Source organism: Prinia subflava, chromosome 4 (genome assembly GCF_021018805.1).
Source record: "Prinia subflava isolate CZ2003 ecotype Zambia chromosome 4, Cam_Psub_1.2, whole genome shotgun sequence".
Lineage (NCBI taxonomy): Eukaryota > Metazoa > Chordata > Aves > Passeriformes > Cisticolidae > Prinia > Prinia subflava.
In genome coordinates, this window is record NC_086250.1 from 22,222,365 (window position 1) to 22,248,294 (window position 25,930).

At 47.2% G+C, this 25,930-nt stretch overlaps 2 protein-coding genes across 5 annotated transcripts in view; one reads left to right on the top strand and one right to left on the bottom strand.

Moving 5' to 3' along the window:
• GTPBP1 (GTP binding protein 1) lies at positions 1-19,247 on the top strand. Its single transcript, XM_063395917.1, has 12 exons — positions 1-237; positions 5,410-5,521; positions 7,956-8,136; positions 9,166-9,514; positions 9,966-10,089; positions 12,038-12,152; positions 12,604-12,748; positions 12,892-13,074; positions 13,868-14,003; positions 14,545-14,723; positions 15,215-15,412; positions 17,006-19,247. Exons 1-12 carry the CDS (start codon positions 43-45, stop codon positions 17,096-17,098), a joined length of 2,010 nt encoding a protein of 669 aa, XP_063251987.1. The 5' UTR covers positions 1-42; the 3' UTR covers positions 17,099-19,247.
• The window catches only part of SUN2 (Sad1 and UNC84 domain containing 2), a 14,280-nt gene continuing 5,436 nt past the window's right edge, over positions 17,087-25,930 (bottom strand). For 3 of the 4 annotated variants that reach the window (XM_063395914.1, XM_063395915.1, XM_063395913.1), the window contains exons 14-18: positions 25,040-25,124; positions 24,834-24,949; positions 24,537-24,704; positions 24,024-24,116; positions 20,514-23,909 (exon numbers count right to left, since the gene is read on the bottom strand). In XM_063395914.1, coding sequence (XP_063251984.1) covers positions 23,796-23,909; positions 24,024-24,116; positions 24,537-24,704; positions 24,834-24,949; positions 25,040-25,124 — 576 coding nt within the window. In that variant the 3' untranslated portion in view covers positions 20,514-23,795. Of the gene's footprint in view, positions 17,225-20,513; positions 23,910-24,023; positions 24,117-24,536; positions 24,705-24,833; positions 24,950-25,039; positions 25,125-25,930 lie in introns of those variants that run through there. The other variant, XR_010080192.1, reaches the window with a different exon arrangement.

Consider the following 25,930-nt stretch of genomic DNA (forward strand, 5'->3'; position numbering starts at 1 on the left):
CGGGGGCGGTGCCGGGGCGGAGTGCCGGGCAAGGAGGGGAAGATGGCGGCGGCGGAGCGGAGCAGATCCCCGGTTCCAGGGGGGTCCCCGGTGCCGGCCTGTATGTTCGCTCCAGAGCCCGGTTCCCCGGGCGGACGGCCTCACGGGGCGGCGGCCGCCTGTCCCCTCCGCGCAGCCTTCGGCGGAGAGGACAGCGAGGCGCTCAACGGCGAGCCCGAGATCGACCTCACCAGTAAGGTAGGCCCGTCGGCGGGGGGCGGGCGGCGGCGAGCGCCATCCCTCCGTCAGGCCCCCGCTGCTCTCCTCCCTGCCAGTCGGCCGTACTCAGGGCGCTGCCCCCCGAATCTGACCCCTCTCCGCACCTCTGGAAAGCGAGAGGCTGGGGCCCGCCTGCCTCCGCCGGGACGAGAGGCTCCCCTGAGCGTTCCCCCGGCCCCAGCGTCACCTGGACGGGCGTCAGAGCCAGCGGTGCCGTGTGGCAGCGGCCGGGAGAGGCGTATTAAAGTTGTCCTATAGCCCGGCCGGGACAGAAGGGTGCTGAGTGGCTGCTCCGCCCTGCGCCTTCCCCGCCTCGGCTGCCCAGGGGGAACGCCAGCCCACAGCCTGTGTAGCATCCTTAGGAATCGCAGGGTTTGGAGCTGTCAGCTGCTGCAACGTCCTGCTGACGTTTGCCTTCTGCGCCGGGTCTCTCTAGTTATCTCTGCTGTCAGTTGTACTAGTTCCTGGGACTTTCTCCACAATCTTAAAAGCAGGTCAGAGCTTGTAACTTTTGAGCCCAAGAGCCCAGTCACAAGGGTGCCTTGCTTTGCAAACAGGGCAAGAGTTAAGTTACACAGAAAAGTCTTGCTCATCTTGTGCAGCTCCTTTCTAGGATCCTAGTGTCAAAACTGTGTGGTGGTCTTAGTTCTGTCAGAACCACTTCTTGCTTCCATCCTGTAGAAAGGTACATTGTAGTAATATGTGTGTGCCAGAGCCTGCCACAGACTACATTAACTGCCTTCTGTCACTGTCTTCTATTTTTCTCCTAACTGGCTGATCTCTTTAACTGTATACCTTTTGCTGCTATGGATTTGGTGTACTGTGGTGCTATCTCCCACTCTAAAGTCTCCCGAAAACTTAATTTGGTCCCCTTGTAATTATGTGATCCAGAAGTGAGCATAGCTGGTGTTTCCTCCTAGTTTTCTGTCATCCCTCCTGTTCATGCTTCCACCTTAAGTTGTTCCAGAGTCGTGGAGCTTCTTGCCCTCTATACACAGAGAAAAGAAAAGAGGATTTGTGTCTGTGGACATGGAAACTTTTTTTTGAATGGATATTTTGCAATGTGGTACTGTATTAAAACAAATATTATGAAGATGTCTTGTAAGATAGTAAGGAGCAGAAATCAAACCTGTAGTATCTATTGATCATGCCTTAATGAGCTGGACAAGATTTTTATACAGGATGCCAGTATTGATCTGTGCTTTGTCTTGGATGTGGCTGCTGTGGAAGAGGGCCAAGGAAGATGCCAAGGACTGCATCACTGATTCTTGACAGCCAGGAACTTGATGAAAACTCCGGCAAAGAGAGAAGAGTGCTTTTCTCCCACAAACTCCCATTTGTGGTGTCAGTCCGTCTTCCATTCCAAGGAACTGCAGGTGCTGTGGGGGTAGTAGGTAAGCTTTTTTTTGACCTTTATTACAATTTACTTTTCCATACAGCATTGTGCACCTGCTTTCTTTTCCCTGGACTTTTCATTCATCCCCATCTTGGATGAGAGCTAAAACTGTGAGGTCTGCTCCATCTTTCCAAGTTAATCTCCCTCTGTGTGCTCAAAACAGCAATCCCAAATGTCGAGAATGCAGTAGCTAACCTGCAACCCCCGACAACCCCTCCCCCCCATCTTTTGTGTTCTCCCAGTTGAATTGTTCCACTCCAATCCCTACTTAAAATGGGGACTCCTACTGCAATCTGTTTGATAGTTGCTAGTTCTGTCCTGGTCCTTCTGACCCACCCCCTGGCTATGTTAATACTTTTCTCTCGGTCCTTTCCTTGTGCGTAAGGTGAGCTCTTTTTACAGAGGAACACTTTGGAATTGTGCTATCAAGTGCACCTTGACAGCTGGTCAGGGAAACAGTTCCGTTCATCAGCACAAATTCATTATCGTGTTGATCTTAATGGGTGTTTGTTTTCCCTTCAGTGCCAGCACACTGCAGCAGTAATCAACTTTCAGGTCAAAACCCATAGCACACAAGGCTATTAGTTAAGCAGATATTTATATTAGATCTACATTGACAACAGAACATAGTAGTACCTGAAAAATGTATGTCTATAGGGCATAGAGAAGAAAATATGACATTATAGGAGGTGCCTTTCCCCCAGCTTCTCAATGGCTGATGGTGGCTTTTCAGCCATGTAAAATGTCAAACTCTGTTTTTCCAATAAGGAGCAGCACTATGTACCACATAGTATTTGGTTTGTTCCTAATACTTATAGTTTGTCTGCCTGATGGAGGCAGGCAAAGCCACCTCTCCCCAGAGATTAGGAAGGGACTTGAGGAATGGCATTTTGAACTTGTGTGCTACGTTTCCTTCTGCTGTCTTAAGAATAGAATAATAACTGGTTGTTACTTTTTTGTCCTATAGGAAACCTGAGGTTACTAGACCTGCATGGCTCCTACTGATAACTGCCCAAGACCTGACAAAGTGGAAAGAACAAAAGTGAATGGTTTTGACTTTGTGAAAACCGCTTATAAACATCCTTTTGTAGTGCAGGCATGGAGGGATTACTGAAAGGTGAAAAGCAAAAAAAACGGAGAAGCTAAAGTGGAGGGTTTCTCTTTGATGAAGGAGATGGCAGAGAACAGGCTCTCTCCATCCAAGAACCTGAAGAGATCTTCAAAACAGCACATCAAGTCTTGCAGTGACCCAGGAAACTGCACAACTCGCTGAGGCTGCATCTGCAGAAATAGTTGTCAGAAACACTGAGTGGCATTGAAAGGTGTGATCCATGAAAGCTGCTATTTTATCTACAGATACTTCTCTTGATGTCTTACTATGCCATATAAGCTGTAAACTTCATCAGCCCCAGAGTAAACTTTGGAGGCAGTCTACCACTGGAACACCTTTCAGAAGCACCTTTGCATATGGCAGTGAAAGCAGCAGTGTGAGAGAACAGTGTTGTGAGCTGATGTGAGTGAGCCTGTGCTGTTTGAGGCCTCCAGCCCTCCTGCCTGGCAACGTGAGGAAAAGGTACAATGAGCTGCTGAGTGCCTTGGTACTTGTTACAACACCCTGCTTGTTTGCACTGCTGAAGCACTTGGACTCAGAAAAACAAGGCTAGTGATGAGACTTGAAGAAACTGAAATTTTCAGTCCTGGGGCTCCTGCTATTTTATTGATCTTTGTGTGGGTTACAGCCTGTTTAATAGATCTGAGTCCCTGGCTTGTGCTGTTGCGCTGGCCTAAAGAGTGACCTTGTCTGCTGTGCATCCAGGAATTTCTGAAAGTACTTGCAGGACAAAATGAGCCCTACACATCAAAACACAGCCTTCCGTTCCTGCCTGGACTGAGCGTCTCAACAGTTGCTGATTTCGCTCTCAATGCATTTACACCCAGTGGTTTCCCTCAAGAAGAAAATGAAACTGAAAGGAAAACAAAACTGAAGTAAAACCAAGAAAAGCAAAATGTGTTCTTCTATAGCATGAAATAGGAAGACTGTGACCTTGCAGAGCAGAGTGCTTTGGTACCCTTTGCAGACCATGCCAAGTAGTTAAAGGGCGTAGGTAGGGCATGTGTCTAAAAGAGGCACGTGAAAGTGATTGCATCTCTTGTTGCTGTCTGGCCCTTGCAGACACATCCCTGCTCTCTGGGACCCTTAACATTTATGGAAAAAGTTGTTTTGGCAGCCTTAAACCTTCTAACCAGCACCTGCTGTCTGTGCTTCAGTGTTCCAGCGTGCATCACTATGGTTTTGAAAGCTGCTTAAACATTATTTGTGGAGGGGCTTGGGTTACTTTACATTCCAGATTTCCAAAAAAGGCCTTCATCAAGTGTGTAATAGTGGTAGTAATAGTAGTGGTAAAGGTAGTTTCTCCTTGAAAACATTATTTGTGTTAACTGTGTTAAGCAAGTCAGGCTGTGTTAGAGAATGTTGGACATCTTTGAGGATGGTATTGTCCACTGCTCTAAACCATATGTTTTAGGCAAACATCTAATTTAGCACAGCTTTCAGTCTCAGTGCATAGTGAAGGGAATGTTTCTGGGTGTGATTTTGGGATGTGTATGTAGGGACAGCTGTGGATGTCACTGAGTGTTGGCACAGGTGTGCCTACCCATAGGGCTCTTGGTGTGTGTCAGCCTTTAATAACTGTTACTAAAAGTGCATTTTTCACAGAAATGTGTATCTCCATTGCCACAGCTATCAGGCTGCTGTACTGGGATGCTCAGCCACCAACAGATTTGTAGCCATGGGGGCAGCCAGAGAGATGCAGATGGAATGGCTGATAGAGGTCTCCTTGGTTTGTCCCTGCCATGCTACCATTGTGGCTGCCCTGTGCAAGTGTCCTCAGCTGTATTGTGAGCAGTGCAGGTTTCTGCCAGAAATGGTGCTATACCATTCTAGGAAAAACCATTCCTGAAGCACTCTCTTGTCCTCATTTTCTGCTTTGTTTCTGTTTTATTTTTCCATTCTCTTGATGTTCCTGTAGGGACGGGCAGAGATGTTTGATTACTGCCATAGCTGCAAAGTTTGTTGGTAGCACAGTTGCTGGCCTACAAAAGTGCAGCTCTCCACTGCTGAAACCTCTAGATGTGTTCATACAAATTGCTTTCCATGTCTGCCCCTTAGCACTGTAGTGTAAAGTACCTAAAATTTGAAAAAAAGGCTTATTTGTGTTCTTTCCTTCTGCTCCCTCAGAAAACAGAATGGGACATTAAATATGTGAAAGACTTAGGAGATGCTCTGGATTTTGGTGCCCAGGTGTTCTCTGCAGTGAGGTCTGGTTGGCTTTCTCTGGCCGTCCAGTCGTGTTTCAGGGGAGCAGCAGCACTCTTTGCAGCAGAGACTGTGGAGTACCCAGCTAAGGAATTTCTGTGGAGAAAATACCTGCTCTCCTTTCTGTTTTCCTTGAATGAAGACATACTAGAGTGTTCACTTAAATGTGGCTTTTAAACATTGGTTACATCAAAATGAGATGCTTGGTATACTTACTTGCTTTGAAGTGTACTTTCCTGCATAAATGAACTCTGAGCTCAGACAACCTTGTGCGGTGTCAGCAAAACTGGTTTGAAAAACAAAACAACCACAAAGTGGTCCTGGAAAAAGAGCCCTTCTCTTTCAGTAAAGCACATAGATTGATTGTGCTTGTAACTGAAGCTGGTTTTGAAATTGTTTGCCTGATGTCTGCAGATGGATATTCAATCTTTTTTTCCAGCTGGTGATGGTGAGTCCAACTTCAGAGCAATATGACAGTTTGCTCCAGCAGATGTCAGAGAGGATTGATGAGGGATGTGGGGAGACTATCTATGTCATTGGACAAGGATCAGGTGAGTATGGTTTCCTCAGCAAACAACAAAAAATTATTAAAATTATAAGAAAAATCTGGTTCATCTAACTACTGCTGCTGAAGGTAATGCTTACTTTTCCAGGATAACTTGAAAATACCCATAAAATATAACAGAATATGTGGGACAGATTCTTTTATTTTATTCCTGCCAATAACTGTCTCAGGTAGTGAAACTAAACTTTTTTTTTTTAATATAAAATCATGCAAATTCTTTTTTGGAAATAAGGCGTATCTTGTCTGAGCACAGCAGGAAAAGACAAAGAATCTAAAATTATACTAATAGCATTAATACAGATGTCCTCAGTGTCTGTGAAGGTCTTGTTCTGTCTGATTTTTTTTCACTGCTACATTGGAAATAACATGTTTTTTACCCCACAGGAATGCATTACAGATACTTCACATAACCAAAATATATGCTGCTGACTTTCTGTGTTAGTATAGGTCTACTATGGAGGGAAAGGTTTTCCTTTGCTCAGCATGAGACCTTTATTGTCACGTTAATTTGCGTGTGACTGCAATCATTTGCCTTTGCAGATTTTAGCATTTAGCATGGATTACATTTTTTGTTCTTTTTGACAATTTGAATATTTGCATCTGATGCTGGTAAAATGATACCAAGCATGTCCTTGAAATTGAAATGTCTGAATATAAAATCTTTGGTTATCAGAAGGCAAAAGGCATGTTTCAAGTATACTGGATATCTACTGAATATGAAGTTGTCATGATCAGACATTTGCTGTGTTTGAGGAAGCATATGAAACCCTGCCAGGGCTGACTGAAATAATGAAGGGAGTGAGCTGTGTAACCTCAGAACTGTTAACAGCTTTTTTGGGTTTTCTTGGACTTTTGTGAAGCAGCCAACATAGAGGACAAGCTGCAATTAGATGGCCTGTGTTCATGCAGCCAGTATCACAGGGATTATGCTCTTGCCTCCAAGCAAGCTTCCTACATGTAGTCTGTATCCTTGGTGTTTGGCATAAGCACATCTTCAATGGAAATCTGGCTAGTCAGGCTAGTACCTGTTTTCTCTTCTAGAATACCTGTGAGAGTGTTAACTGGCGGTTGTTGCAATGATTTACTTAGAAGTAGGCATTTGTTTCTTAAAATATGAGGTTAAACTTGTGACTTCATTTTGGGTTGCAGCGTAGTTGAGGAAGATGGGGATATTTTCAGCAGAGAAAGGATCTTGGTATCCCTGCCACTGTTGTTTCTTCTCCTTCCCTTTTAGCATCTCTGATTTTGGTCATCCCAGATACCCAACTCAGCTGACTGAGAAGCAATTGAAGACTGCCACAGGAAGATTATTAGTTCACCAGTAGTGACCTTTCCCTTTTTCCCTTGGGTCTTGCCCTCTTCTGTCCCCTACTTCTCATTCCCCTTCTATAACCCAAGGCTTGTTTTAGTTTTCCTCAGTCTCAGCCAGCTTGTGAGCAAGGTTGGAAATCATCCAGTAACTCTGCTAGTTTTAGAGCTGGGCAGTAATTAAAATGCTGATAAGTTCATGCAAACTGCAGTGCCTGCTTGCCAGCCAATGAGTCAGCCATGCATATGAACATGTACACATGGCAATAACTTTAATCATCTGGGCGCAGTGTGGTTCTCCACCTTTGTTGTTTTGTGGGCATATTTACCCACAGAGGAGATTCTGGGGTCAAGTCTGTGCACCTTCACAGCACCTAGATTGGGACAGAGACAGTGGTGGCCTTGACTCTGTCTAGACAGTTGCCACTGCCATGCTCTGGCTGTCAGCTCTTTTGCTTGTGTAAGCTGCTCAGAGGAAGCAGTGCCTCCTTGCTTTTTTCTGATCTCATGTGCTGTCAGCATTTCTTTCAAGTGCTAGGATGAAGGCAGTGAAATATGCCAAAAGCATTGTTTTTAACTGGAGGACATGGCGTCTAAAGAAATTGCTGTGCAGGTCAGACTTGCAGAAAATCTGTATTTGGGGTGTGGTTTTATAAACCAAGCTGATTGTTTACAGTGGTCCCACATTTACTGGCTAATTGTGGATATGCTTCATTCAGAGCTTTCCTTTTGTTAATGCTTTACCTTTTCTTGCAATGTGAGAGGAGCTACTTTATCTGACTGAAGGACACAAAGTACCTTCAGCAGGTGAAGTAAGGGAATTAGACAGAAATGTGTCTTTCTTGCCAATCCCTACATATTTATTTGTAAAAATTGTGAAGGAAACTCCTCTAGATGAAAGATGATGCTTTTCTAGTGTCTTTTAAGACTTAGAGTGAAGACCATCCCTTTTTATTTTGGGCCAAGGGTGTTCATTCTGTGTACATGACTGATATCTCCAGCCCACATATAAATCCGGATGGGTATGAAGGTCCCAGGCAGAATGACATTGCTGCTGCCTGTTGCAAGGTGGTGCTCACTGACTGCCCTTTGTTTCCTCAACGCCACACCAGATGGGACTGAGTACGGGCTGAGTGAGTCAGACATGGAGGCGTCCTATGCCACATTGAAGAGCATGGCAGAGCAGATCGAGGCAGACGTGATCCTCCTGAGGGAGCACCAGGAGGCCGGGGGCAAGGTGTGCGACTACCTAGTTCGGAAACGTGTGGGTGACAACGACTTCCTGGAGGTCAGGTGAGGAGCCGGTGGAGACAGGGTTAGTCAGCAGTTCAGCTGCATTTTTACCATGTGAACAGTGTGTAGTGCTGAGCCAGCAACGCTGCTTCAAGTCTGGGTGTTGGAGCCACCCAACAAAGGGAGTCGAACTTGACCACTCCTTGCTGATGAAACTGCCTTTTTCTTGTTGCTGCTGTCTCTTTTGTGAGCAAGCTTTTGGTGGAAATTTGCCTGTGCTCAGCAGAGGGCTGTTGCTCTCTGGGTGATAGCCTTACAGTTAGGGGCATCTTTTGTGTGCTGGGTTGCCAGAGGGGAGTCATGTGCACATGTGGCTGTCTAGGTGTGTACATATGCACACTGCTGGAAGACAATACTTTTGACAAAGGATCAAGTTCTGTTACAAGACTATGATGATCCAGGTCACCTTTTAATGGACATATACTAGTTTATATAACATAACTTGAGAGTCTGCCCAGGCCTAGATGGAGAGGATTTCCAACATTTGCCAGCAGCCATAATAGCCACATTGATCAGAGTCGAAGAAGGAGCTTGCTGTAGGACATGGCTTTCTCCTAAAATATTTCACTTTTTTTTAGCTTATCCTTTTCTGGGAACAACGATTTTAATTTTTGTGCTCTACTTAGCGCTTGGTGCTGTTGCAACTTGAGAAATGTGAGAAAGGCAGAGGTGTTCTAGACCAAGTAGGGGTTTAGTCTTCATTTTGAATTGCCACAGTGTTTATGTTGGATTGCGGAGACAAGGAGTTGGAATAGAAGCATCAAGAAATATCACATTCAGTCGGACACCAGTGACATGTTTCCACAGTCTTCCACATCCCAGTCCTCAGAGTCTGGGATCTCCACTGTTAATAACTGTAAAAGAATCTCTGCTCTGTTTGTGAAGCTCTAACATTTTTTAGTCTCTGTTTGAATGATAGGGAGCAAAAGCCAGTTATTTGCAGGAGCAGTGATATTTGGGGTTTTTTGATCACTTGTTCATTTCTTCAGGTACCATGTTTTACCAGGCTCCTTTTTCTTTCCCCTGCAGGGTAGCAGTGGTTGGCAATGTCGATGCAGGGAAGAGCACCTTGCTGGGTGTCTTGACTCATGGCGAGTTAGACAATGGCCGGGGCTTTGCTCGGCAAAAGCTCTTCCGCCACAAGCACGAGATTGAGTCAGGCCGCACCAGCAGTGTGGGCAATGACATTCTGGGCTTTGACAGCGAGGGCAACGTGGTGAACAAACCTGACAGCCATGGTGGTAGCTTGGAATGGACAAAGATCTGTGAGAAATCCACCAAGGTCATTACTTTCATTGACCTGGCTGGTCACGAAAAATACCTGAAAACCACTGTCTTTGGCATGACCGGACACTTGCCTGACTTCTGCATGCTTATGGTAGGTAGCAAGAAAGATGGAGCATACCAGCTGGAGAGGGGCTGTTCACAACTTTAACAGCCTCGATTTCTTCCCTGTTGCAAAGTGCCTGCGGGGTTTTAGAGGAAGGCAGCATCTCACAGTGCAGAACAGAAGCCTCTGTGGCTCTCTGTCCTGTACTGTGAGGCAAGTTCCCCAGGACTGTCAGTGCCAGACAAGCCCAAGGTTTGTGATTCTTGAAAATGGAAAGATTTCTGAATTTAGGAAACCTTGTTAAAACTGGGGAGAAACGAGTCAGTCCTCTGCCAGTGTCCAACAACATCTGAGATGAGCTGGGTCTGCTCACATGGCACCAGTGGCACATCTACAACCTAATGACAGTCTACTGCATGTCTGACACAAGGCGTTCTCTGTAATCCAGCCTACTGCAGAAGGAACATTGACATCCCTGTATTTTATATCACTGGCGTAGGTTGGGAGTAATGCTGGGATTGTTGGAATGACCAAGGAGCACTTAGGCCTGGCGCTTGCACTTAACGTTCCTGTCTTTGTTGTGGTGACCAAGATTGACATGTGTCCTGCCAACATCCTGCAAGGTGAGTCTTACAGGCTCTCTCCAGGGCTGTTTATTACCTCTGTATGTACTGTATGTATTGCTGTCCTCTGCTTGGGTTCAGGAATTACTGCTGGAAGAAAGCTGCTTCATCTGGTTCTGACTGCATCCTAAACACCTTCCAGAAATCAATCCTTTTCCCTTGCTCATTTTGCAGGTGGCTTTTACTCACCATGTCAAAATTACCCATGCTGGGGACTCAGTTGAGCAGCCCAAAAGTGTTTGCTACAAGGTTTTGCTTAATTGAGCTCTAGGAGGAGCAGCATACAGTTGGGGTTTGGGCTTTGCTTTCTCTCTGGGTATTTAAACCTGGAGAAAAAGTCTGAAAGTTCTCTTGAAAGCTGCTTTCCTCCCTGCCCACAGTTTGAGTGTGATCTTAAGCTGTGATCAGACCTGATCTCCCACTGCTATTAGTGAAGGGGCAGCTGCTTGTTACCTCCTGCTCACCTAGGCACTTCTCAGGTATACTGGCATAACTACAGCAGCTCCTTCTTCCTGTCTGAACAACCATCCAGCACTTAATAAAACATGGTTTTATTAAAAGCAGCTACATATGTAGGCTATGGTAGCAGGATGGGAGGCAGGACTAGACACCAGCAGGGATGGCAATAAGTAGCATGGGTTAGTGATTTTTTTCTCAGCAGAGTTAAAGCAGTACCTCTAACCCCAGCAGTGTCCCATTAACCCATGCATGATTTTTTTTCAGGCTGTGACCTATTCTCACTTATAAAATTCTCTTTAGGCATTTGTGACGCCTTCAGAAACACGCTGTTGTTAATTGGAGCAATGGGGTTTTTTATAAATCAGTCCTAAGAATGAGGGAAGTGAATGCTCCTGGTACTGTCTGTAGTTCTATTACTATAAAAATCCTAGATATGTTTCAGGCAAATAGATGCATGTGATCAGAAGATAATCTGTATATCTCTATACTAGATGTTTGGCAAATAAGTGTAAGGCCTGACCATAAGATAATAACTGGGAAGAAAGGAGAACCTTTGGCTCAGCGTGAGGAGAGAAGAGCTGCTCATGGGAAAGCTACTCCCATGACATGCTCTGTTTAAAGTAAATGGATTCAAGATTCAACTCAAGTATATCTTTGAAGAGCAGATGCCTTGATTAGATGTTTGTGCTTCTGTATCCAAAATATTATTTTCCCGTAGGCAATCACTTGTTTACAAAACCCCGTATAATTGGATGACAGTTGTAGGACATAAATGATTTGCTTTTTTAAGCCCTTAGTACCCTTTTCTGTTTTCTCTTTATTTATTGTAAGGCACTTTGTAGGAGGTTGATGCTAGTGCATCAGGTAATGCCCCTGCTGGCTGCTGGACATGAGGCTCAAAAAATAAGTTAAAAAGAGGCAAAAGCTGAAAATTTGTGATCATGAGATTTGTCCCAAAACACTGATTTCTGAATATGGTCCACCCACATTGTCCTAGTCTGTGATGATAATCTTTACCTCTTTCATGCTTCTCCAGCCTCCTATGGCAAGTTGACTGCCAGGGAAAATGTATTGGGATTTGCTTGGTCAAAATTGATTTCCAGTTTGCACATTCTCAAGTATTTCTGTCACTGACTCCTGATTTTCAATTAATTCACTTTGAAAAATCCTTTCTAGAAAGAGGAAATAACTTGGAACTGCTTAAAGCTACTAACAGACAGCTATAAAATGCCTACTCCACAGCATTGCAAACTTGTGTGTCTGTTCGTGTATGGCATCACTTGGCAGCAGGCTAGGTGACATGAAATGGAAGATGGAATGGCTCCTAAGTCCTACCTGGGCTGCAGCAAACTCAGAGTCTCACCTTTAGCCATCTTCTCCTGTCTTATCTGTGGCCAGAGCACCCATCTCCCTTCAGGGAGAGACCCCACAAAAGTGATTTGTAAAGACAGGAGATGCTGCCCTAACAATATTCATTTCACCCTTTAAGAAACCCTGAAGCTGTTACAGCGACTGCTGAAGTCCCCAGGGTGCAGGAAGATTCCCGTGCTGGTTCAGAGCAAGGATGATGTCATTGTAACAGCCTCCAACTTCAGCTCAGAGAGGTAACGGGAGTAGAGAAGAATCATATCTCTTTCAATCCTATGTGGAGAATGGGTTGAGGAGATTCAGGGAGTCCTATAGTCTAGATGTGTGAAGGTTGCATCTGCCATTCAGTGTGTTGATTCTGTAAGACTGTGTTGATTTTGAGGTTGACCTGCCTCTCTGAGGCAGAAATGAGAGGCTGCTTCTGGGCAGTCTGCAGAAGACAGCAGGGCCTTCGGTGTCCTTCAGTCCTTCCTTCAGAACCTTACACCTTTTCCCAAATGTCATTGGAAGGCAGAGGCAATGTTGCGGGTTTTCAAACATGGGGTGTTGTGCATTTGGCTGTTTGGCAGGCTCTCCCTTCTTAGCACTGTGTACTGACTTAGTCCCAAGATTTTTGATGTCTCCCTATATGTGGAAAGCCAGGTCGGAAGGTGAACTAACTCCATTTTCATCAATTTTTCTTTACAGGATGTGCCCAATTTTCCAGATTTCAAATGTTACCGGAGAGAATCTAGATTTGCTGAAGATGTTTCTTAATCTCTTGTCTCCACGGACCAGTTACAGGGAAGAAGAGCCAGCAGAATTCCAGATAGACGATACTTACTCTGTCCCGGTAAGGGGCCTGGTATTTGGAAGAATATTCTGCTCCCTCTTTTAGGCTGAAGAAGGTATCTTCTCTAGAGAGGTGAGTTCTAGAGCTCTTCTGTTGGTCTGGTAGAGTAACCAAAATTATTGTTTTTTTCTTTTTTGGCATAGGGTGTAGGAACAGTTGTCTCTGGGACGACACTGAGAGGCCTAATCAAGCTAAATGACACCCTGCTGCTGGGGCCAGATCCCCTTGGCAACTTCCTCCCTATTGCTGTCAAGTCCATCCACCGCAAAAGGATGCCTGTCAAGGAGGTGCGGGGAGGCCAGACTGCCTCCTTTGCCTTGAAGAAGGTGAGATGATCTCCCCCAGAACAGGAACTGCCCTCTCAATTTTCCAGTGTTCTCGGAGTTCAGCTGCAGTAAGGCTGTTTCTACAAACATCAGCTGCCTCATTTTGCAGTGGAATGGAATCCCGTAGAACTTCTATGGTTCCACATACTGTTTTTTCCTCCTAGGAGTTTCCAGGGGATAGCAATGCCACTAGATAATGATGTTGGAGATACCTAAGAAAGTGGAGGCCTTCCAAGAAAAGTCTCCTTTTGTGCTGGAACTGCGTTAGTAACCTGGACAGCGTATTTACACTACTCCTCTTGGCTTGTAGGACCAGCTGCATGATTGGGATTTAAAAATCAGCAAAATTTGATATGACTCCTCTTGCAAAAGGTTTCTGTCAACAGAAGCTGCACTGATTTTAAGGGGATATAGTTTAAGCTACAGCATACTTCATGTGTTCAGGCTTATATTATATTAACAGACATGATTTTGGAGAGATCATTTTCTTGAGTAATGTGCAACCAGGATGTATGTTTTGCTTTGAAAGGATCAGTGAGGTAAATGTGTCAAGTGTCCAGCATTTCCGGTACTCTAAAGCTTCCTTATAAACTTCAGCTGAATTTGATTTTTTGCAACCTTTACATAACAGCCTATACATAACATACAGCTATGCAGCTCTTGCTTTGCCTTTTGCTGGGCATTAGATACTATCTGTGTAATCCCTTAGGATTCTGCTGGATGCAGTAAGCCAGAGCAGCAGATTTCTTCCCTGGAGAATCACGCTAAAGTTTTTCGTGTCTCTGCTTTTCAGATCAAGCGTTCTTCCATCCGGAAAGGCATGGTAATGGTGTCACCCCGTCTGAATCCACAAGCGTCGTGGGAGTTTGAAGCAGAGATTCTGGTGCTCCATCACCCCACCACCATCAGCCCACGATATCAGGCCATGGGTACGTGTGTCAGTGTTGGTTTGTCTTTGTTTCCCAGTGGTAGCAGTTTGTATCAGATCGAGCCTAAGATAATTTTGCTCCCGATGTCTCAGGCAACCTGAATGTACACCCTAGTTCCTGGTTTTGCCTTTCCCAGCATTTTGGAAGAGAGAGGGAAGGGCACTTACAGAGGAGAGTGGGGGAGGCTATAAGGTGAAAAGGAGATGTGTGCCCTCAAGTGTATTTGGAGCCTGCCTGTGCTATATCTCCATGGTGCAAAGACTCTCCATTTTCAAATGCTGATGGAAAGACTAATTTCGGGTCCTGCCCTCTAGCCCAGCTGCTTGGTGTGTAGGATTCTGTTGAGGGTGCTTCAGGACAGGCATGATTTGAAGGCAGCTGTTCTAGCTTATATGCATGTTCTTTTTGGGGATGGTACAAAGGCAACTGCGTGACCCTTATGGTCTTTGCTGTAGGGTGAGGAGCTGCATCAGACATGTCTCTGAAGCTTGTTCCACTAATGGGCCTGGCTGCTGAAAGCCTTTGTGCTTTGCATTCACAGTGCATTGTGGCAGCATCCGTCAGACAGCCACGATTCTCAGCATGGACAAGGACTGCCTGCGCACAGGGGACAAAGCCACGGTGCACTTCCGCTTCATCAAAACCCCGGAATATTTACATATAGACCAGCGGCTGGTCTTCCGGGAAGGCCGCACCAAAGCTGTGGGTACCATCACTAAGGTAAAGGCTGCTGAGTCCCACTTGCTTTTGCCCATTAGCTACTTCTTACACCGAGTAGCCAGCAGGAGAATCCGGATAGCTCAGGAAAACTGAGGGAGGAGGCTGTGCTTCAACCACAAGCATCAGCCCGGACATGGGTCGAGGATGATCGCTGTGCTTTGTCATGTAGTGGGTCTTTAGCTGGTGTGAATGAGGGAATGTAAAGGGAGGGACTGAGCCATATGCTGCTGGTTCTTAAGGCTCAGTCTCTTTCTGACATCTCATAGCTGGACCATTTGAGTCATGTTATGGAGGTTAGAGTGTCACCTTGGCCAAGTGTAGGAGATCAGACGTCTAGATTTCTTTGAACAGCTGCTGCTTCTGCATTCTTCTCCTTGTGGTTATTTTAACAAATTCTCCTGAGGCTTTTTGTTAAAAAGCAGCATTGAACCTTGCCAGGTCAGCCTGGCTAGTTTAATGCTGAGTTTGGCCTTTCCCTTCGCAATTTGCAGCTACTCCAGACCACCAATAACTCACCAATGAATTCCAAGCCACAGCAGATCAAGATGCAGTCAACGAAGAAGGGAGCTGTTACGAAACGAGACGATGGTGTTCCCACTGCTGGGACGGCAGCTGGAGGCCCAGCAGCTGGGGATGAGGCCCCCTCAACAGCTGCAGCACCACTGACACCTACTGCCCTGCAACCATTGGTAAGTGAGGAAAATACCATGTCTGTCCTAGCTGTTTGTGTCCTGGTTTTACCGTTGGAGGAAGGGCATTCTGAAGCACAAGAATTATCCCCTCATACCTCAAACTCACCTTGCCACAGAAACAAATAGAAATATAAGTAGTCTCACAGCAGGAATCATAATTCTCTGATGACTGGATGACTCCACGGCTGACCTTCCAGCAGACAGCAGCTCAGGGTACTGGGACAATTCAGGTTGGACCTCAGGAAGTGTCTAGTCTAACCCCCTGCTCTAAATAGGATTAGCTATGAGGTCAGACCACGTTGCTCAGGGTTTTATCCAGTCATGTCTTAAAAACATCCCAAGGAGAAAGACTGCACAACCTCCCTTGGCAACCTGTTTCATTGTTTTGACCATGTGCACAGTGAAGAAGTGTCTCTATATACCCAGCAGCTGAACTAGTGAAACATCTAACAACCAGTCACAGAACATGTCTTCGATGTCTGAATGAGAGGTAGAATATCTCTACACTAGAGAAATTACAACCTAATTAGGCACAGGTCATCTGCCCTGTCAAAAAAATAAGGCTGGGGACATTCCAAGTAGAAGGAAAGGCTTTAAATTTATCTTTAGAGAAATTTGTCCAGGTTGTTTTGTTGGTTAGGACTTCTCAGTTCAGCTTGTACATGGAGGATACCTAGTCTTTCTGGCCTTAAAGGAATGGAGACTCAGTTCTTACTGCAGGCTTTGGGAGCCTACTGATGAGCTTTATTACTGATAGAAGAAAGGTCTTCTTGTAGGATACTTCCCCAGGAAGTGAAGGGTTCAGGAACTGACTCTGTCAAGTGATAGGGTGTTCCCCTTCTTAATTCTAGCTATATTAGTTGCCATGGTCAAATCTCACCCTCTTGAGCCAGACTGCTCATCAAAGGGGGCCTCCTGGCAGGAGTTTTCTCTCTCTGTATATGCTAGGGGTTACACACCAGTCTGCCTCCATCTTGTCCTTGTCTTTTTGTAGCATCACTGTAGTTGTAAGTAGTGGTCCCAGATTGCTCTTTCTTTCATCCCTCCCCCTGAGACTCTGGGTTGCTTTTGTTCTTGCTTACGTCTTCCTCTCTCTTCTTGCTGCCTTGCCTCAGCCTGCACTGGATGAAGAGCCCCACATCCGTGAGGGCAATAAGGTATTTGGTTGCTCTCAAGAAAAGCAGTGGGTTTGCTGAGGTTGGGAGAAGAGTCAGAGCCTGAGAGCCATGGTGGAGGGTGGGGGGCTCTCCTTCAATTCTGCACAAAGTCAAAGGAGCCTGAGGCCTTGATTTCCTGTATGCTGAACCCCATGGCACCTGCTGGCTCTCATAGGAGTGAGGCATTTAGAAGCTTGGGAAATCAAAGTCTTCCCAGCTTGAAGAGCAAAACTTTGTGGTGCATGTCTCTCCTCCTTCCCTCATGGTGTGTCCGTCTTCCTCTTGCCTTATCTCCTTCCTGCAGTGGTAGAAAGCTGATCAGTCACAACTGCTGTACCACCGTCTGAATGTGTGTGTGATCCATGTGAATTCCTGCTGTGTTGAAAACCCAACTGAGGGATTGCTTTGCACTAAAGTCAGTCTTGTTTTTCAGTCAAAAGTCGGAGGAGGAGGCCGTCGACGTGGAGGTCAGCGCCATAAAGTGAAATCTCAGGGAGCCTGTGTGACTCCTGCCAGTGGCTGCTGAATTTCTTATTCCTCCTCTCTCTGAGGAATTCCTCCCCTTCCCTTCATCTCTTATCCAAAAGATCCAGAGCAGCATAAACCAAAACCCATCCCAGCTGATTGGCTGCAGAAGAATCGTCCCTCCTCCCTGCAGGAAGCAATGGAGAGGAGCATAATTTATAAGCTAATGAAGGTGGTAAGACAGAGAACTGAGTAACTGACACCTTCCTCCTTCCCCTGTCGACACATTTTTGTACATCATGGGCTTAGTTTTTATTCTTATTAGTTTTTATTATATTTTGTGTGCATGAAGATGAGAGGGGAATCTGGATAGAGCTGCAAAGAGCCAGATAGTTGCCTCCCTCATCCCTCACCCCTTTCTGTCCACAGGACTTGCTGCTCTCCCCTGTTTGCTGTCTCAGATCCAGGAGTTATCAGATGCCTGAAATTTCAGACTTGCAAAGGTTAAAACAGGTTGTTTAGGATGGCTCCATGGAGCATTGTTTCATCACCACTATGGCCTTGTGCCAAACATGTTTTGGATTCCCTCCCTCTTAAACTATTAATTTAATGTTGTAATGACTGAAGTTTGAAGGAGATGGTGAGAAAGTTCCTTAGTTGGATATCTGAGAGAGAAAAATTGAAAAGGAGTTGTTGATGTTAAGTTCAGGGATCCTATGCTCAATATTCTCAAATAATGTTGATACACTTAAATTTTTAACTAGCAACAGAGTTAGATGGGCAGGCATCTACCCATCCCGCTCTCCTTCCCATCGTGCTGCTTTTCCTAGTGTTTGTTCAGTGCACATTGGAGCAAATCTAACCTGCCTCTTAAGGCTGCAGCAGCTCCACTGACAGTATTAAGAACAGTGCAGGAGCAGTCAGTCCGTCCCTTGAGCCAGAGAAAGCCTCTCACCTTGATGGACAGAGGTCACAGGTGGCAAGATACATTTGGAAGATACATACCATGACCTCCCCATGATTTTGTTTACTCCAAGATTTCCAAAACCTTTTTGGAATTCACTGGCCAAATTTTGCTATGGCAGAGGTAGGATTTGTCTTCTCCCGTCTTGGCCAAAGAGGGCAGTGACAAACTGGTACCAAATTTATAGAAGTGCTTTCAAGGTTGGAAGTATGTGGTAATTTTTCTGACTTTCATTGAGGTTTTTTTAGATTTTATTTTTCTTAATGAGAAATTCTGGCTTCTACAAGAAGGCCCTGCAAGGACAGTTTACAAATTACTGTTGGAATGGTTTTTTTAACCATTTAATGAGTTTTTCCAAGTGATTGATTCCCTGCTTATTTTGATCTGTTTTCTTCTAATCCTGCCTCCTCACTCAGCTCCGGTGAGGACAGGAATTATCCTCTGCCAGCCTGTGGTGAGCTCTGGGAGCGTGGTAACATTTTGAGGAGGCAACATCCTCAGCAAATCATGGCTCTCCCCAGCAGGCACAGTTGGCTCGGTTTCTCTGAGGGCCTCCTCCTCCAATGAAGGACTTCTATTTTAATTAGAGAGAGACTGTAAAGTTTCTGTCCCTCCTTGGGGGGTTGTTCCTGTTCCTCACTCTGTGTCACCTGTGTGGAGTTCATTCCAGTTCACCTTGTGACTGGGGATAGGCTTCCAGGCCAGCTGAGCAGCAGAGCGCATTTCCCGCTGCCAACACCAGCACTCCAAGAGCATTCAGAGGCACGGGAGAGGTGAGAAATGTGGTTTGGAGACGAGGGTCCTTTGCCTTAGAGACGGCAGTGGGTGGAAGGGGGAGGTCAAACAGTACTTTTCCAAGCTATGTGCCTAAATACCAGCACTCTCCTGGTGAGGGAGGAACTATAGGCGGCTACAACACTAATAGCACCCGCATTGTGAGGGGGTGTGAGGTGTGGCTAAGCAGGGCACAAGAGCCTAGCTTGTTTGTCTTCTGGCCCTGTAGCAGCATCAAACTGCATCTGATTTCACTGCCCTCTGCTTCTGAAGGGAGCAGGGAGCTCTAGGCAGTTTTCTCTTTCTCCATTCCTTGTGCTCCAAATGAAGGAGACTGCCAAGACTGAAAGAAGGTTCACTTCAGTTTGTGCAAAGGAGGTGGTGTGATCTCTCTTTTGTGACCAGCATTTACAGATCACTCAGGCTGGTGTGATCTATAAAATAAATTTTAAAGAAGTTTGTTCCAGGTGAAGGTGTGTCTTCTTGATTTTTGTCCCTCTTGAAAATGAGACTGAAAGTCAGAGGAAGGTTTCCCTGGCACCAGGTTCCTTTGCCAGCTACAAGAGGAGGCTGTGCTCGTAGTGATGGCAGGGTGGGGCACGGCACAGCACATGAGAGCTGCTGCTGAGCCTGTGCACAGCCCTGACAGCTTTTACTCTGGCCAAAATGCAGTGCACCTTGGTGACAGAATGGTAAAATGAGAACAAGGGTGTGGTGTGACCTGTGCTCTGTGAGATGTGTGTGAGTGGGTGTGAAGAGCAGCTCTAGCAAATCACTTGGGGCCAGCCCCATGAGAGAAACTGCTGGAGGATGCAGCACTAGCACAGCACTTGCAGTGCTGGGATATGCACCTCACCTGTTTCTGCAAATACAGTGGGACTCTGCAGGGTTGGCAAGGAGCTGTTTTCTGTCTCTTCAGTTCATCTCAAAGATTCACAAAGGCTTTTCCTGCTCTGCACAGCCCTTTCATAAACAAGTGTTGGGCTGTGGTAGCCAGAGCTGAGGCCCACACAGCCCTTCTCCTCCTGGAGAGGGATAGTCCAGAGCCAGCAGAGAGCAAGCCTGGCCCTAGCATGGTCTTCTGGGAGGAGCTGCATGGATATTCCTCAACATAAGCCTTCCTCCAAGCCCAGGTTAAGCAGACATGGTTGTGGCCCTCCTCAAGCCAGTTCAATTTCCCATTTTTATGCCTTTTTAATGCACCTAAGTTAACTCCTCATGCTAAGGAAAATAAGGTATTTCCTTTCCACCTACTTTGTAGCTGATGAGTAGTTAACAGCTCATGTGAAGGAAAAGAGAAGCATGCAGATACCCTGAACTGGGCTTTGTGTCAGGCTTTGTCCCTGCTACCCCAGCCTCACCTTCTGCCCCTTGAGGCCAACTGGGCTCTGCTCATGGTAAGGCAAAGGATGGGAAGGCTTGGCAGGTGACTGCAGAATTAGGACAGCCATGATATCACACACTTAAGTCTAGTAGAAGTTTCTAGTCCCCTGGAATTAGAGGTGTTAGGATACATCTTGTTTTCAGCATTGTTTCAAGCAGTTTTTGCATCCTCAAGCCTGCTCAATGACAAGCTGATAGGTTTGTTAACTGGCCCTAGAGTTAGTACATCAGGCTGGAAAATAAGTATTTGCCATAAAACTACATAGAAGAGCTCCAAGAATAGCTTTGTCTATCTACTAACTGTACATCATTTCCAACAGCAAATTCAGTTACAAAACATCCAAACCACTCGGGGCAGTTTTGATATAATTTATGTCTTGGTTTTTGTTTGTTTGGTTTTTTTCTTGCATAGGCATAAATTGCAATCTGTTGATTAAAAAATAAAAGGAACAAAACAGTGCAGCATTTGCAACAGGCTACAGCATCAAACTCAAATTCCTGTCTGTAACCAACTGTTTCTGCAGGGCTAATTTGTAACACGTGTGCAGAGCAAACTGTGAAGGAAGGAGAATAGAGGAAAGAAATGGAGTAAATAAGAGAAATCTGCTCCCGCAGCTGTTCTGCATTTCTCCTGCCTCACCAGGCTCATCTTCAGCATTAGATCTGGGATTAAATACCCCTGGGCAATGAAGCACATGCTGAAGCTGCAGTTTTCTGTGCCCTCTTCTGCAGCTCTGGGAAGTGCGGCAGAAATGCTGCAATCTCAAGAGCCAGTGGCTCTGGGCACTCAGCACAGGTGTTCAGGCTGCAGCCCAGCACTGATGCTGAATTTGGGGGCTGAAAGCCCATATGTAGCCTCAGCATATGTTCATGGGGATCCTCAACAGATGGCATGGTAAGGCCTCTAAAACCAGCTTGAAAAGACCATGAAGCCCCAGGATGAGCTCTCACTGGTGGCCCCAGGGAGTTTTACTTAGAATAGCAAAGATTTTCATGTCAAAAGGACAGGGCAAGCTTGCACTGTAAAGCCAAATGCTCCCTAACCCAGACAGAGCAGTTAACACCCACGTGGAAGGAGCAGAGATCCCACTATGACTCCATTTTCAGGAGAAGAGGTCACCTTTCCTGCCTCTCACCAGCATGCCTGATTATACCACAAAATAATTTTTTTCTTGGGCAAAGACCTTGTCTGTCCTTACAGTCCAAGCCAGAGACCAGGGACCCAGAAGGAACATAAGAAAAGGGGTTTTCCCAGGCTCATGGTTATAACTCTTGCTCCAGCAGCCAGTGAAAGGTGAGAAAAAAGGAGAGCTTAATCTCTGCTCTCTCTTTATGATTCAAATAAATACAGGAGCTGGTCTGCCAAGCCCAGAACAGGTCTAGGCATTCATAAAAGCACAACTCCATGTGCTCAGTGCACTTACGGCCATGACCAAGGCCAGCAGCAGCTGTAGACAAGTTTAAAATAACTTTGGCTGTGGATGCCAAGAATTAAGACTATGCTCAATATAGGAGAGAATTTATAGTCCCTGGCTCTGGCTCCAGGTCAGCTTTCTCCCTGCAACAGGGCCTCCCAGCTCTGCAAGAGGCTCCACAGGGTAATTTTAACCTGTTGGAGACAGGACTGTGCCCTCTGGGCTCACTTCCCCCACTTGGAGCAAGGAGACCTCTTCAGAAGGTATGTGATGCCACCATCCTCACCCTCCCAAGCTGGCATGGAGGGAGTCAAAGCTCAGCAGCTCTGCCTGATGTCCATCAGGGAATGCTGAAAGGAGACACTTTTTCAGCCCCTCCTCCTCCTCCTCTATGCCTACATTGCTTCAAGCAGAGTGGGAATCAATACATGTACTCCCATGGTGTCAGGGGAAGGACAATACCGGCACTGGACAGGGACTGAAACACTGACCATGAGCCCTTGAGCTTTTCTTTCAGTAAAACACAACACAAAGCTGGAGGCTGTTAACACCATCCAAGAACGTAAGCCAAACTGTATGATGCAGGCAGCCAGGAGGTGGAGAGGCCAGATGGCCCTAGCAATCCCCAGCCTGGGGAAGGTCCCTGTCCATCCTTCCTGCAAACCCCTGCTGTGCATCCATCCATCCCAACAGTACAGGCAAGATTTACATGCCCACTGCAGGCAGAACTCCTGCTCCAGTCCAATCCTCCCACAGCCAGGGTTCAGAAAACAGCACAATGCCAATGAGGAGAGGTAGGAGGAGAAGGGAGCCATTCCAAGAGAAAGGAGGTCAGCCTGCACCAGCCATTTACCGTTGAGGATCTGAGGGAGTCCTGCAGGCTGAGGTGGCTCTGCATGCTGGCACCTGCAAGCCCTGGCGATTGCCCTGGCTCCCCCCACAAGAACCCTGCAGAGCCCTGGGCAGCAGCTCCCACTTGCTGCTAACAGTCAAGTATATATAGATGCAGCCATGGGCAAGAGGCCACAGCCACGCATTGCAGTCTCAGACGACATCCAGAGCCAGGAGGGCAGGAACACCTCCAGCACCCCACCAGCAGCAGAGTACAGAGGACCCCAGCTTCCACATCCAGCTACCAAGCCACCAACAATGTGAGGCCTGTATTGTAAACAGCTCTGCTCATCTCATTCTAGCTTATCCTAATGTGTATGCTATTCTACTAAAAAAAGCTCTAGCCCTCTCCACTACTCCACATCAAAGCCACTCATCCAAGTGGCACCATGTAACATTCTCTGGTTAAGTACAAATTGCATGAAAAAGTCTTTTTTCCCTTTGTTACTACAACCCCACCCACCTCCCCCCCACCAAAAAAAACAGCCCCAACACCCTAACTGGAAAATAGCTCCCCACCCCTCTTAAAAAAAAATCGGAACCCCAAAGTAAAAGTAAGCAAGAGGACTTTTCAATAGCATCATCAAGCTTAACACTGGGGAGGCAGCCAGCCAGGGAGGCCAACAGCATTACCAAGGCCCAGCTCAGCTACTGTTAGCAAGAGGGCTTGAGTGGATGGGTGGCAGCACCAAGTGGGCTCTGCCACCAACACACGCCATGCTCCTCTCCTCCTGCTGCCCCAAACCATTAGACTCATATTAATACTTCATTAATACTGTCTTACTTCCTCTCTGCCAGCCCAGCATTGGAGGGCTGGAGATCTTTACCCGAACCAACACCAAGCAAGAGAAGTGACCCTGTGTGGAGGGGACTTGGTGGCCATGACCGGTTCCCACCTACTCGGTGGCAGCACCGAGTCAGGCACCATGGTCCCACACAAAGATCTCTTGCACTGAGCCTGCACGAAGCACATCAGAAAATGACACCCCTTTCCCAAGCCCTGGCCATGATAGAAAGGAGTGGGACAACAGGGAAGAGGGGTAGCGCAAACCCGATACAAAGTTAGCTTAAAAAGTTAAAATGTCCCATATGCACTGAAAACAAGCCAGGCTGCGCTAGGACCCACGTGGGATGCTCTTGCCTCACCACCCCAGTCCTTGAAGAGTGAAAGCCTCACCCCTTCAACACCAGCTCTTCTCCTTCCTCCAGGGGAGCAGCTTCCTGGGGCAGCTGCTGGCACATGCCAGAATTTCTGCATTCGAAGCAGTGAACCAGATGCATCCCCTCCTGCTGTCAGCCCAACAGCATCCTCATCCCGCGCAGGGCCGGGGTCAGTGCGCCGGCTCCCCGTGCACACGGAAGCGGTAGATGCAGGTGTACTCAGGGTGGCCCCAATTGCTCAGCACCCGGAGCTCCACCAGCTGGTATGTGCCCATGGAGTCACCCTTGGGGAGGAGAGAAAAGAAAAACTTGAGACCTTGAGGGCTCTCTAAGGCTCAGGGACCTCAGAGGCCCCATTTTCTTCTCAGGGTCAGGTGCTCCAGGGGTAAAGCATTTACCTCCAAGTAAAATGTTTGGATTGGGTCACCATTGTGGTCGTAGGTGAACTGTCCAAGGAGAAGGCCCTCCTCCTCTCCTTCTTCTTTTAAGCCCTACGGAAGGGCAGGGAGGCAGAAAAGGAGAACCAGGGGTCATCAGAGAGGGAGACCAGAGGTGATGAATGCATCCAGGGCAGAAGAGGGAGAGGGAGACGCAAGCGTGCTTGGCCCCCACTCCTGCTCTTCTGGGTCAAAATAGACAAATGGGAATAGGGACCAGTGGGGAAGGATAAAGGGGGGGGGGGAAGACCAAAAGTTACACCTACTCAAGGACCTTTGTCCCTGTGTCCCCTCAAACTCTTTCTGAAACCCAGTTATACCCCTCTCCTCACCAGTATTGCTTCTTCCTGTTCTTCAGGGTAAGACCAACCCCCCTAGAGCACCCCACAGCCAGATATGGGGTTTGTTAACCGTCCTTTCCGGCATCCTCCCACTGTGTCCCCCCCTCCCTCAGGTCTGGGCGAGGGCACTCACATAGACAGCAAAGTCCTTGGGGGCACTGGGGATGGTCCCCTGTGGCGAGAGGGCTCTTGGGATGTGCTCCAGCGTCACGGCCGTGGGGCGGATAATGCCAGAGAGACGGATGACAGCAAAACCCTGGGTGCCACGAAATGCCCAGCAGTTCCCAGGGTTGACATCTGGCTACGAGCATGGAAGTGAGACACCAGCAATGTTACCACCATCAGAGTCATTTCTCACCCACCAGCCTTGGTGGTTTGGAGCAATAAAACCCCCATGAGAACCAGCCCAGTCCTCCCACTCAGCACCCACCTGCAGGATGACACGGGGAGACTGCGAGTGGTACCACAGGGGGATGCCGAACAAGCTCAGCAGTGCTGTGCGTGTCTCGTAGGTCTCTGAGCAGCGAGTGTTGATGACGCTGGCCCCTGGCATGAGAGGGGATGGCAGCAGGTGAGCTGCATGCCAGCACCCTGTGGTCACCTCCCCAGGACAGCTGGCTCATCCTGACCACCTACCTGCTGACTCGAGGGCATAGTCAACCATCCCCACACGGTCCTCACTGTAGCGCTTCAGGGCCTGGCCCACGATGAGATGCACTTGCTGTAGCAGGAGCAGAGGGCACAGGAGGGTGACGAACTGGGGCATGCATCCTGCCCCCCACCCACTTGTCCTTGCAGGGACAGAGGGGGCAAACACCTTCCCACAAGACAGCCAGGGGATAGAACAGCCAGGGGATGAATCACCATGCCAAAAAGGAGAGGACACGCATTTGGCTGGGAAGCCTAGTTAGAGGCTGCTAAAAATACCTCAGGGGAGAGGAGCTGTGCAGCAAAGGGGCAGCACCCAGGCACACTGCACTTGCCTGTCCCCAAGAGGGGCTGGCCCAGAGGAAGCAGAGGTACCACCAGACAGAACCTGACAGACAACCCAGAATCATCTGCTGGTCCCTCCTGCCCTGTTCCCACAGGATTAATGGGAGCTCCCCCCATCCAGAATAGGAAGAGATGGCTGGAGCATCCATCTGGAGCAAAACCCAGCCTAAGGAGCTAGGACCCTGCAGCATTACTTTGGGTCTAAACTCCAACGAGCACAGAAAACTTGCACAGACTATGGGGACTGCTAATCCCAGCTTGACCCTTCCCTCCACTACCTCCACAGAGAATTGCCAGCAACTTTTTCCAAAACAAGCAGGCTCATTTTTTCCCCTTGGTGTCATTCTGCTAAAATGCTTTGCACCAAACAACTGAAGAATGGGGATAAGCAAGATGCTCCACCCATGGAAGCCTTGTTGGCACTTGTCCCACATCACGGGTGAAGGATGCATGAGCAGAAGCTTGGATTTTAAGACAGTAAGAGCCTTGCAGGGCTGCAGCTATTACCATCTGTGACCTCTTCCAGAGCACAGT

Bases quoted from the DNA above. Each gene is read 5' to 3' on its own strand.
- GTPBP1 (XM_063395917.1), top strand. From the start codon at position 43: ATGGCGGCGGCGGAGCGGAGCAGATCCCCGGTTCCAGGGGGGTCCCCG. The intron at 12,749-12,891 runs GTAAGGGGCCTG...TTTTTGGCATAG, and splicing joins ACGATACTTACTCTGTCCCG to GGTGTAGGAACAGTTGTCTC. The intron at 14,004-14,544 runs GTACGTGTGTCA...TTGCATTCACAG, and splicing joins CCCACGATATCAGGCCATGG to TGCATTGTGGCAGCATCCGT.